The sequence below is a fragment of the Ctenocephalides felis genome, unplaced genomic scaffold, assembly GCF_003426905.1.
Source record: "Ctenocephalides felis isolate EL2017-DRISC unplaced genomic scaffold, ASM342690v1 CF-g0.4_SCAFFOLD_01775, whole genome shotgun sequence".
In the NCBI taxonomy this organism is placed as follows: Eukaryota; Metazoa; Arthropoda; class Insecta; order Siphonaptera; family Pulicidae; genus Ctenocephalides; species Ctenocephalides felis.
Genome location: NW_020537929.1, coordinates 10,219 through 23,942, shown reverse-complemented (window position 1 = coordinate 23,942; position 13,724 = coordinate 10,219). Strand labels below are relative to the sequence as shown.

The window sequence follows — 13,724 nt, the reverse complement described above, 5'->3', positions numbered from 1 at the left end:
CGATATATATCATGTCTTATAGAACTTACTGAAATATTACGGCCTTACGGCAAGTAGTTTAATTTTAAAAAATTCATCAAAGTTTAAGAAAATGAGTAGTTTTTTTGACGTTTGCTAAAATTAAATTAGACGATTTACTTGGTATAACAATGGAGTATCCAGTCTTAATGTACATATTAAACCATTAAAGTCATACGGAAACTGGTTTAAATATAAAAATGGTTGACTTTTGAAAATTTGCTTTTAGAAAATACTCCTAATTAACGTGTTCGTTCGCTTTCAATTATGTGTAATGAATCCACTCGGAATACTTTTAATCACTCATAAATTAAATTATTTTTATTGATTAAATCGATATTTACACATATTTTAATTATTTGTCAAGCGTTATTATATTTTGAATATCCTCCATACATTTGTATTATCTTGTTTTATGTAAAATATTTGAATATTTTTAGATATTGCCACGTGAGCTTCTTATTTATCTAAAAAATATATCATACGTCTTATTATGTCGTTACATTTTTTGACATTGTTCCGACTTATAAATAACACAGTGTAAATTATAATGTGTTGTTCCTATGTGAACATGAAAAATATTACTATCACGCAGGCTCTCTTTTTTTATAGCAAAATTATTAAAATAATTATACATGTCAATTTTATCTAGGTTTTCAAATTTATAATTAGTAAAAAATCTAAAATGAAATTTTTTATATATCTTTATCTTTCGGAGTTTCTGAACATTTTAGCATACTTCAGAAAAAAATGGATGATAGATACAATTTTTGTAAACGTTTTCGGGAGCACGTATCAACCAATTTGAATGGTTCAAAACATGCAAAAACAAACAATATATATATATATTTTTTTAAATTTCATTGGCCTCCGCTTTACAGCATTTTTAGCCACTTACATTATTCAAATTATTTTTCAGCATATTGTATACAATTCTTACTATGTATTTCTTATACATTTGTCATATATATACTATCTCTTCTATATCTCCTAATATTACATTCAATTTTCTTATGTTCTCTCTCTTCTAAACTAAACTTCTTTTTTCCTTTTACTTCTAATACAATTTTTTTTGTATTCTATTCACAAATTAACAATTCTTAATCTAGATTATTACTTTATATTTTTAATTCTGGTATTGCTAGTGATTCGAACCAAATTCCTCCAGCGTAAAACAAACAATATTAAACATTTGATTTATTTGAGTTTTTGGCAAAACCAGACCTAGGAATAATATATTTTGTCGTTAAAGTTTGAGAGTGATCAAGGTAACAGAATTGAAATTTATTTAAACAGATTTAATTTATGTATATTTTTTTTCAATATGTTTAATAGAACAATAAGTATTAAACCTTGGAGCTAGGTGGTCAATTTCTTGCCCCAAATCGAAACATTAATAATTTTATATCTCCATCACCATGCAAAAGTGCAAGCTGAACTATAATTGCTTATAATGCTTTTGTTAGATATATTATAAATATAGCTATTAAGTTCTGCAAAATCTCAGTTAATTTGATGTATTCATTCCTTCGATGAATAATTGAAGGAAAATATAATTATATAAGAAAATACTCCACTTACAAACTAAATATTCTATTCATGAACAACAAAACTTAATTGAAGTAACTTTTCCCTGAATTCAATAAATGCAAAATACGAAGAAACAGCGATTCATTCCTTTAACCTTCCTTTGAATATTTGCATTTTGCAACTTCTCCATATCATGATTTCAAATTCTAATTTTATTCATTATTATGCAGATGGTTACGACTACTTCTTCATCGATGGCGGAGGCGGAGGTCCCGAATCCTTATTGCGGGCCCTGGGAATCGGCTCGCTGCCGAATACGACTTATTACGACATAGATAATGGCTTAATATCGAACAATACACTATTAGCACAAAATTTATCGATACAAAATGGCAGTTTTATCGCAGAAACACCAAATGATGGCAGCCAGCCGCTTGCCGAAGTTATTGTGATGACAGTCACTTCTGTCGTATTAGGTCTTATGATATTGATCACTGTTATTGGTAAGTTATACAAGATGTATTTAATGTTAGCTAAACAAATATACTTATGTAAGATAGGATCAAATTGCTTTTGAGATTATATTGACGATAAAATTGTAGCATATAAGTTATTCCAATTGTATCAATCAGCAATGAGTTTGGTGATAACATTTTCGTCTATTGCGTCCTGAAGGAATTGTTGCTTTAAATTACCTGATGAAAATTTTTCAAATTCGTGGACTATTCATTCTCTTTTGTCAGAAATTTATTTCTTCTGTATTTTTTTAATATGTTTATTTCAATAACTCAGATTTTTTTAAATTTTATTTTCAATAGCAATTAGAATACATGACAATTCTATGACCTATTTGGTTCATGCCATTCACTTGCACACATACACACACACTTTCAAACACACATATAAATTAACCTGAAAAAAATTATATTGTTAGAGAATCACTTCAATAAGTGATTCTACTATTCTGTTCATATAAGGTTGTTGTAGTTTTAACGTTCCTCCATATTATCTTTGGGCAGCTTCTTCTTCACTTTTCTTCTGAATTTGATGTTGACTCTTGTATTGACAGAGACTAATAATCAAATCTAAAGCATCAAAATTAACGCTGCCTGAAAATGGGCCTAATGGTCGGAGGGTAAAAATGTTCAATTATAATTAATTTAAATCAATTAATTAATAAATTTAATAATTTTTTTAATTATACTTTCTTAAAGTAGAAGACAAAAGATGTATACCAACCATGAATCTTCCTAATTCTTACGATGTCGCAATTAATTGATATCAATCTTTAGTAGATTGATCATATATCAATATTCATAATAAACGTTTTTTTATCGTTAACTTTATTAGTTTGAGCTTTTTTATTGTTTTTTGATAATAATGGTAATAAATAATGAATGGTAGTCCGCCCGAAGGGCTATACCGCAGATCTATGGTGTGAGAACCACCACAAATCAATGTAATTCTAATATTGTCTAGTAGGCTCATAAGTAAATAAAAATTTTGGCAGATGACAGTTTTCAATGCGATGTCTTAAATATTTTCAACGTCAAACAATTGCATATCGTTTTTTGTAATTTGTTCCTCTTTCCTCGTCGCTTTTCCTTCCTCGCCTTTCCCTTCCTTGTCCATCAGTTTTATTACCCCTATCCCCCACCCCTTTTATACATTTTTTATGTATTTTTCTTTCCAAATATCTACTTCATTGGCTTTCAATTCCCTGTATTTCCTCTTCTACGTATTTATTGATTTATTTATTTATTTATTTATTGATTTATTTATTTATTTATTTATTTTCACGTAAATCGTCAACCGTCTGCATTCTTCTTCCTCCATGCCCTTCTATTTTAGCTTACACTACCTCATGTATGAGGCACTTTTTGGCAGAACGAATCCGACTCAGTTTTCTTTTCTTTGAAGAATAGTGCTTAGTAGAGTTTTTTCTTCCCCACTCGATACGTTCATGATACCTGAATATAATTTTTAAGTATATGTTATTTATTTGTTTCATAGGATGTATTGTCCTTTTTACGTTTTTAAAGTCTATGTGGTAGAAAAGGCAGATGACAAACTTTAGAACAGTAGAAAAATATATTTTGTAACTAATATAGGAATATAGTTAATAATAGTTTGCTATCAATGTTTTAGCAGAATTGATATTAGGTCGAACATGTATTAATTCAGAAAAATTATTTAAAATTTTAATTCTTATAAGTGAATCAACTTTAGAACTGATTTTTACTTGAAATTAATTTCGAACATTTCAATTACCTTTATCACAACGTTTTTGTAATACTTTTTTTATTTTTTGTTTCAAACAACTTTAAAAAGTAACATCTATAACCTTTACAAAGAAATTAATTATCGATTATGACAATTATTTCCGAGTGATTGAATTTTCGATTTTTTCATAATTTCGTAAAAGTTTTGAACATTAAATGTGGAATGATATTAAAATTTAGTATGATATTTACAAAATCGGAAATTCAAATAATGAAAAAGTTAACTTGAATTCAAAGTCGAAATTATTTTAAAATTCATATTGTTTCGGATATGCACGTGCACACACGCATTGGAGAAAACTTCACGAAAGTTAGTTCGAATTTAATTTAAATTTTATTTAATTCTGCATAGATTTTTAAATTATGTTAAGCGTTACTTTGAATATTAGTACTATCTATTGCATAAAATACTGATACAAAGTTTCATACTATTTTAACATATTTTTAACTTCCCGTAGGGTAAGTTATAGTGATCGCAAAAAAATCGAAAATGAAAATTTTTATATATCTTTATGTTTCAGAGGTTTCTGAAAATTTGGCATACCTTAGAAAAAATGGATGTATGTGTGTGTGGGTGTGTGTGTGTGTGTATGTGTGTGTGTGTGTGTGTGTATGTATGTATGTGTGTGTATGTATGTGCGGATACAAATTTTCGTCGACGATTTCGGCAACACGGGTCAACCGATTTGAATAATTCAAAAAACATTCGATTCGTATTGATAAGGAGACGTGCTGATTAGTTTTTGGCGAAGGCAGGTCTAGCCGTTCCGAATATACGGGGCAAAAAGTGCCGAAAACGGTAACTCAGTTTTTGAGAGAACGGAGCGTCCGATTTGAATAATTCAAAAAACATTTCACTTGTATTGACAAGGTTAAGAATCGATAAAATTTTCATGAAGGTAGCTCTAGCGGTTTCGGAGATATGGAGGAAAAAGTAAAAAAATGAGCCATTTGGCGGTCAAAAATGATCATTAGACATATGCTCATCAAATTATCAGATATTTTATAGAGATTTTAACAATAAGTATACAATTTGTTAACATTCCTATGGGTTCCGTACCAATGCTTATGCGTTAGACAGCGACGCGGCGCTCACGCGCTTTATTTTGCCCCTATGCAGTTAAAGCAGTACGATTGCTTTGAAAAGAAAGTTCAGATCTTCCACAATATGTCAAAATAAAAAAAAAAAAATTTCAAAAAAAAAAACAAAAAAAAAATTAAAAAAAAAATTTTTTTAAAAAAAATTTTTTTTCAAAAAAAAGTAATTTTTTGTCCAATTTATAGTTTCTTAAAAATCGTATTTTTTCGAAGTAAATTTTTTTTTAAAAATGTCAATCGTTTTTAAAAAAATAATAATTTTTGGTACGGGAAGTTCCAGCAATTTGCCTTAAGGCACGATGCCTTAATTGCCTTAAGACAGAATTCCACTTACAGCTAGTTATCCATAGCATTGAAATTTATCATTAATTCCGCTGTATTATGCCAGGGAATAATTTACATATATCATTCTGTTAGTAGGGCAGTGTTATGAATGGAACAGAATTGGATGGTATATCTTTGCCCATAAAGGACCACGAGATTACTACTGCCCTTTTTGTTAATTTCTCCCTCAATTTCGAAACAAACATAAATCTTAGTATCCCTTCGCACAAAAATGGAAGAGATTTTACACAGATGTGAAAGTGTGATAAATTAATGAATTTGGGCTATTATTCGATTTTCCTATTAGGGTGGAAAAATCATTCAAGTCGTAGGCTTTATTTTTACTTTCTTTCAATTCGTTTCTTTTTTGTATATATTCTGAAATCTAATATTCTGTTATCACAATTTAAATTAAATTGAAGAGATGGAATGTAGTTTATAGAATACAATAGTTTTTTATCTGTTTTTCTTATTCGCACGTTCTAGAAAGTAGGTAGGTTTTTGCAAATGTTCTTTTAGTTTTGTATATATATATATATATATATATATATATATATATATATATATATGTATAGCATCAATAAATAATGTCGATAGACATCAACGCCGAACTACAATTTAGTACATGAGAGCTTTTACGGCGCCACAAACAATTAGAGATATGATCTGGATTTGCATTTCAATGTATATTTTCGTAAACGTTTTTCTATTTTATTGAAAGTTTCTCTATTATCACTTTGAATAACGATTTTGTTCCATTTCGCTGATTTTTATTTTGATCATTTACATGGACATTGTGTTTTGCCAATAGTCAATAAAAAATTATAAACTGATCTATTAATTTCAATTCATTATTTTCAAAAGCATCGGAATAATAAACGTCGGTTTAATTTTATTGTCTATTAAAACCGCGTAAGACTTAAATATTGAAATAAAACTTTATTTTATGAAGCAAAATATCATACTTTGTAAAATTGATATAGTGGACTAGTGGCACTATAAGTAGATACTTTGCTCATAAAAGGATAACTTGTTCCGAATTTATAGTTCATTATGTTTCTTATTACTCACAGAAAAATAACAATACAAATTATTTATAGAACAGAATGACGATGGCAAATAATTTTGAAAAAAAAACATATTTAAAGGTGCACATACAGAATGATTTTATGTAAGATTTGCATTCATTTTTTGTTGATAGTTAGATTATATCTCTTTGTCGACGTCATATTGTTCAAGTTTCATATCATTGTATTATTCCTCTTACGAGCATTTATAAGAAATTTTGGTGATAGATAAAAATTTCACTTCCAAAAATATTTCTGAAACTATTTCATGACGCATTTGAATAAAATAGACTGGAATCATGGACATTATAATAAATGTATTATAATATTATAATAAATATTATAAGGTCTATGACTAGAATAAAATGAAAACCCAGAACATTCTCTTACTCGGTGATTTATGATTGAAACATATAAAATGATTTTACTTCAGTAAATTATGATTAGTTTTAGTGGTAATGCAACATTTAACCAATATGGTTATGTATAAATTGAAAAACTCCTTTCCGTTTAATCAGTGGTGTTGTCGAGCCGGAACGCGCCGGAACGTCGTTCCGGCAAATCATTTTTGAGCCGGAACGCGTTCCGGCAAGAAAAAATATAAAAACATCGCTACATACAGAAAATGATTTAATAAGTAAATTTTATACGTTATTATTCAACTAATTTTTATTAAATGTTATTATTGTAATAAACATACATATATGTGCACAAAATGGGTTTTGTAATAATTTTTATTTCTTTCCTTTTTGAACGGAACTGAAAAAAAATAAAAACCGGTTTTAGAACCGGTTTTTAAATTTTAGCGTTCCGGCAAAAAAATATTAGCACAAAACCACTGGTTTTATCAAAGTCGTTTTTAATTTAGTAACAAATTGAGGTGTATGAACTTCTTATAGAAAAAATAATATTTATAAATCAAATCTTACATTCATTCGCATTTCTTATACGCTAACATCTACATCATAGGTTCCTATTCATGTATTTTTATAGCCTTACGTGTGCCTATACGTTGCATTCTATACTACACGCCTTACATCTGTACCATACGCTATATTTCATTATATACTCTCAAATCCCTACATTGTGTACCGAATACACCTAACCTATATCTACTATATATCCTATTACCTATATTTTTTTTACACGCTACATTAACCCTACCGAAATTCGAACCCGGGTCCGCCGCGTGGCACGCGACGACCTTATCCACTACACCACCATAACGCTACAATCAACCGTTTTTTTTCGCGTGTCGTCGCGCCACCTTAGTATTAATTACCTAATTAATTAGAAAATGACCCGCGGAAACAACAGTGCGTCCCATATTATATTATTAGTAGGGGTATCCGATAGGGTAGTGGTTAAGGTGCGCGACTTCCACGCGGAGGTCCCGGGTTCAATTCCCGGTATAGACAATAGGTAGGTAGAGATAATACATAGGGCGTAAGGTAAACCTATATAATATAGGTGAATATATAAATTAGACAGTAGTATTTGTAAGAAGTAAAAGGTCTGTAGGTATATAATAAGATAATGACGGTATAGGTATCTCACGGTATGATAGATAATAGATATTTATCGATGATATACAATAATATAATATAGTATGATAGGTATAGACAATAGGTAGGTAGAGATAATACATAGAGCGTAAGGTAAACCTATATAATATAGGTGAATATATAAATTAGACAGTAGTATTGTAAGAAGTAAAAGGTCTGTAGGTATATAATAAGATAATGACGGTATAGGTATCTCACGGTATGATAGATAATAGATATTTATCGATGATATACAATAATATAATATAGTATGATAGGTATAGACAATAGGTAGGTAGAGATAATACATAGAGCGTAAGGTAAACCTATATAATATAGGTGAATATATAAATTAGACAGTAGTATTTATAAGAAGTAAAAGGTCTGTAGGTATATAATAAGATAATGACGGTATAGGTATCTCACGGTATGATAGATAATAGATATTTATCGATGATATACAATAATATAATATAGTATGATAGGTAATAGGTTATCTATCATATTATTAGGTTAAGTCTTATAAAGTATTGTAATAAATCTTGAGTACTTTTATATCATAATAAATACCTGTAGGTATTAATGAATACAAATAATACCAGAATAAATATGATTAATGTCATTGAAGAATATAAATTATGTACTCAATGATTCCCTCATACTTGTACAATTTAATGTATAGACTAGCTGTGTACAATAGAGTTAATTATATAAAAAGTCAATATATTAGATTTGTGAGTTCTTATCGAAATATATCAAATTTTTTGAACCGGTTTATGAACCGGATTTTAAATTTTAGCGTTCCGGCAAAAAAAATATTAGCACAACACCACTGCGTTTAATTAATGCTTTGTTTAATTAATTACCTTATAACGTATTACTGCAAAATTTAGTTCTTTGGTCTAGAACTCTACTTACTATTAATCAAACAACCAATATTAAATTAACTAAATTGAAATATTCAAGTAACGTCGTTTCACTTATCTCTTCGACTTTAATGAGAAGGTTTTAAATGTTATTTTTTAATTATTTTTGAGAAATATTGTTTGATTGCACCTGTTGATATAATTTCTGTTAGAAAATCGTTGGTAGTTTTGAACTATTTTATGGATTATCTAGTATACAGGTTTATAAACCTGTACGTATATCTAAAATACGATTGCTCGTTTTTTATTTCAGTAGGTGCTTCGACATTTTATTTTTCCTACTTTATATCTTTACATGTTTTATTTTAGTTTAGGATCTATAAAGTTTTTAGTTCTTTCGGTTTCAAATAGTCGAAACTACGGGTAACAGTTGAAGTCGATTTCAATCTACCAACCTCCATTACTTCGATCTATATAGCTGAATACGTTGATTTATTCTCAATTTATATTTATTTATTAATAAACATCAATTTTTAAATTGTATAATTTGAACTAATAAATAAGCAACACTAATTAACAATCTACAAGCTTTGTCAGTAAAGGTTTTGTCAGAGTAATTGTCTTCTAATATCTGATTTCTTTCTCAAAATATTGTTGAAAGCAATTAAAAGCTCATAAAAGCATGCTCCTACTATTCATATACCAGTATTTTAATGAACATCCATTGCTTTAATATATTTATATATTTATTATTTTTAGAAATAACAACCACAAAACCTTTACATAAAAACATTACAACTTTGCGGAACATGGCGAGTCATTCCTGCCAGGGAAAGTTTTCCCTAATTGCCGAAAGCAAAATGTTACATCTAATAATTAGATTAACTTGTTATAAAGTTTTGTTAATATCATTTTTAGAACATAATTTATCACAACATTTATTTCCCATTCTATAGACAAAAGTTAAATCGTTTACAGAAAATATCAGTTATATTGGCCGAAGTAGCTTTTAATGCTCATATAGCCTATATGAACAGCCGGGTTTATCGAGGAATATTTCATTGATGAATGGGCACCCTGTTATTGTACAAATATCGCTACTTCATCTTGTCGACCACATTTTTATGGCCAGAATAAAATAGTAGTAAATATAAATGTATTACATATTACATACACAAATGAAATAGTTAATTCTAGGATATAACAAACATTGATACGTTAGATTTATCTAGTGAACTCTAGTATTTATGGTAGAACAGGGCCTATGGGTCCAATTTGATTTTCAGTAATTACACTGACTGACTAATCGAAATAAACCACGACACGTATCAAACAAGCAACTATTAAACTATGCTCAGTAAAATTTCTATTTAATTCCTAAATATACCAATACGTTTTTTTTTCTCTAACTTTCTCTAAATTTGTCATCTGTTCCTTTTACTCCATAAACTAGGTAAAATGGGACAGCCAGGGGGCAAACAGATACAATGTATAATTTTTTAATTTAAAGAAATTTAATGGACTAATAGCGAAATTATTCAACCAATGCGAAATAAAAGTTTTATGGACACATTTTTACAAAGATTGCACCATATTTAACATTGATCTGGTATTTTGTCAGAAACATTTAACAGCAGAGTTTGAATAACTATTATTTTAATTTATCCCTTTTAATATTGCTTTCTTTATTAACTCCATTTACTTATAAATTTACTATATGTCATTTCCTATTTAACCCAGTGGTTTCTAACCTTTTTTGCACCGCGTCACTCTGCTCCAATGAAAAAAAAGTTGCGCCCCTTCCCTTAATTTTATCAACAGTTTCATTTTAAAAATACTTAACTGGTATTATCAGACTACAAATTAATAGGTGATATTAGGTAAAAATATGCATAAAAACTATTTTTTTCAACAGTTTAATTTTATAAGTACTTAAATGGTATTATCAGACTACTATTCATAGACAATATTACTTGACAAGAGCCTGAAATAATATCTATTATTATTGATTACGGTTTGCTTATGAATAAATAAAAAAAAATAAAAAATTAGGTAAAAATATGCACAAATACTAATTATTTTCTGATAATTTTTTAATATCGTTCCAAAAATGTTGGATTATTTTTGATAATGGTATTCTGGCAATAGATGTAGGCGTCTTTCTTAGTATGGCGCCCCCCTGAGGAAGCGCGCCCTACAGGTTGGAAACTGCTGTTTTAACCCCACCACAGTTGGTCCTTTTTATCGTACCCACATGCAAGATTTTATTGAGGTTATATAAAAAATATCTGTTGAATCTAAACTAAAATTAACAATACCGTATGTTCGTACACAGTCTCTCCTTCAATTAACTCAGGTTGTTAGGTTATAATTAAACCTTTGTAGCTGTGGACTGTATAAAACACTTGTTTATTGGTATAATTTATTTATTTGTTGCAAGTTCTTATTATACTAATGATTCGTCACTAAATTCTGATTGAAAAAGATATATTTATTGATCATTTATTACTTTAGTTTTAGAAGTAGGAAAAATAAGTCTGATCCAAATTATCTACCTGCTCTACAGGGTATCAACAATTTGGTGTAAAAGCTCAATGGCATGAAGTTTGCCGCTTTCATGACCGATATAATAAAAGGAAAATACATCCAAACAAATACATCTTCTAAAATAACGTATACCAAAAGTATATTAAGGTCTCGTAAACTAAACAACAGTGCTCAAAACCTATCAAAAATTAACTGTGTTTAATTTCATATTGTAATCCAGTAATTAAACTTTTTTTATAGCGATAATAAATGTTGGAATCAGTAATAATATACTAAATTGATTAATGTTTGTAATCTCTGTAATCTCTATAAAGTATTTCAAACCCATCAGACTTTAAGGATTATAATTTCACAAGTACTAAAGTTAGCAAATTCGCTAACATTTCATACGGTAAAGATACATTTATATGTTACTCGATGCTTCAAATTTGAAAGAAAATTCTGTACATCAAAGTTGGGCTATTACATGTATTCAAACAGCAACTTTTGAACTTTGAAGAATTTTATAATTCTCAGAATCCTTTTCAGAAAGTACAGATGTTCAACTGAATTGCTACTCCGTCATAGTTACATGTGCAACATATATAATATTTCAATAAGATCTATTCCTTGAAAAATTGTATCGAGAAACTTCAAAAACATTACTGCCAGAACAAAACTTCGAGTTTGTATTAATGTTTGTATAACAAACCCAATGAGAAAAATTTCTAGCTCAGTCTTTTAAAGTTTTACTTGAAACGACTTTTGATACTTGGAACGATAACTTGATACGTCGAACAATTCTTGGCATATTTTTCCGATTGTTGAAAATATCGAGAAAATATTTCTCTAGAAATAATTTGAACTAGATACGGGAGAAATGCTACCTTTCGATAAAGGACCTATGAGTTGCGTCGCAATTTATGTTAAAATGTTTATTTTAAATAAACTGTTTTTATCGTAAATTTAAATTCGTTACATGTAATAAAGCAAAATGTATTTTTCATTTACTTTACGGAAGTTTATTTATAAGTTTAATATTCAAGCTATTAATTCATTGAAGGATCTTATAGTTTATGAGCAAAGCTGTCATTAATCCATGCTTAAAATAATGATCGGATGAGATCGAACTGAAGTTAAACTTTCTGTTCATAAATTATGAAGCCACTTGATGGCATATAACAAATCGCTAGGTATGAAGCAATATGTAAAACGGTCTTAAAATATATCTTAAAAACCGAATTAATTAGATTTTATTAATTACTAAATCAAAACTTAGTTGGTAGATACCTTAGTTACCTATAAAATAATTTCATTTTGTATTGTATATACTTCTTCTTATAAAGTAGGCATCCATTAATCACGTGATTGATTTATTGAATATTTTTGGACCCCCCTCCGCCTTGGTGATACGTGCGGTATTTAAAATTATCCCCCCTATCCCACCAAACATCACGTGTATTTTTTGTTACGAGAAAAAATTGTAAAATTTTTGAAACTTTTTTTTTTAAAACGTTTGGATTTTTTTTAAAAATCAGGTAAAAAATAAATACACGTCTTACTATATCCCTCCTTCCCCAAGATTTCAAGACTTTTTGTCAAATTCCCCCCCTCAGGTGATTAATGGCCGCCCCATGAAAGTAAGAGTTAATAATTAGTTTTTAACCATTTATTTATTTCTGAAGTTTAATGATCTTTTTATTAATATTTTTCAGGAAATGTGTTTGTTATAGCAGCTATTATTCTAGAACGAAATCTGCAGAATGTGGCAAATTATCTAGTGGCCTCGTTAGCGGTGGCAGATCTTATGGTTGCATGTTTAGTAATGCCCCTTGGTGCTGTTTATGAGGTAATTAATTAATTAATTTCAAACAAAGTCAGAAATAATTTTCATATTTTAATTTAGTTATATACATTAATATCATAATTTTTAAAATTATGCAAAAAGAATTCGAAAAGAGTATTAAAGGAATCCAATAAAAATTCTATCAGAATTCGATGAGCTTTATAGAAATCCAATAGGAAACCAATTATAGTAGTATGGTAGGGTTCTGTTGAGATCTTATATAGGAGTCTGAAAACAATTTTATAAAAAGCTTTAAAGAATTTAAAAACAATTTAATAAGATTTGGATATAAAGAATGTTGTAAGAATACTATATATCCCCGAAAAATTAAAATTTTGAAATTGTTTATTTTTTTGCAAATTATTGACCACGACCTAACACTTGCGTGTAAGGTTCACACGCGATTTAAGTAAAACTTATTTGCTACTGTACAAGATGGCATTTCAATAAAAATAAATACATCATATAACAATTTTGTATATTATTTATTAGTAACACTGTGTTTGAAAAACTTCATGTAATTAAAATTAACATACTTTCATTGACAAATGGTATTTTTTTTACTTTTTCACTGGCGATATAATCTCATTCTTTAAACAACTGTAATATCTGTTTTGCCTAAA

At 28.5% G+C, this 13,724-nt stretch overlaps 1 protein-coding gene across 1 annotated transcript; it reads left to right on the top strand.

The window, feature by feature from the left end:
• Positions 1-1,778: 1,778 nt before the first annotated feature.
• Positions 1,779-13,104, top strand: LOC113374432 (5-hydroxytryptamine receptor-like; the record flags this gene model as incomplete). Its single annotated transcript, XM_026614477.1, has 2 exons — positions 1,779-2,051; positions 12,971-13,104. Coding segments are annotated over 2 exons (407 nt in total), but the record flags the coding sequence as incomplete, so codon positions are not given.
• Between the last annotated feature and the right edge of the window lie 620 nt (positions 13,105-13,724).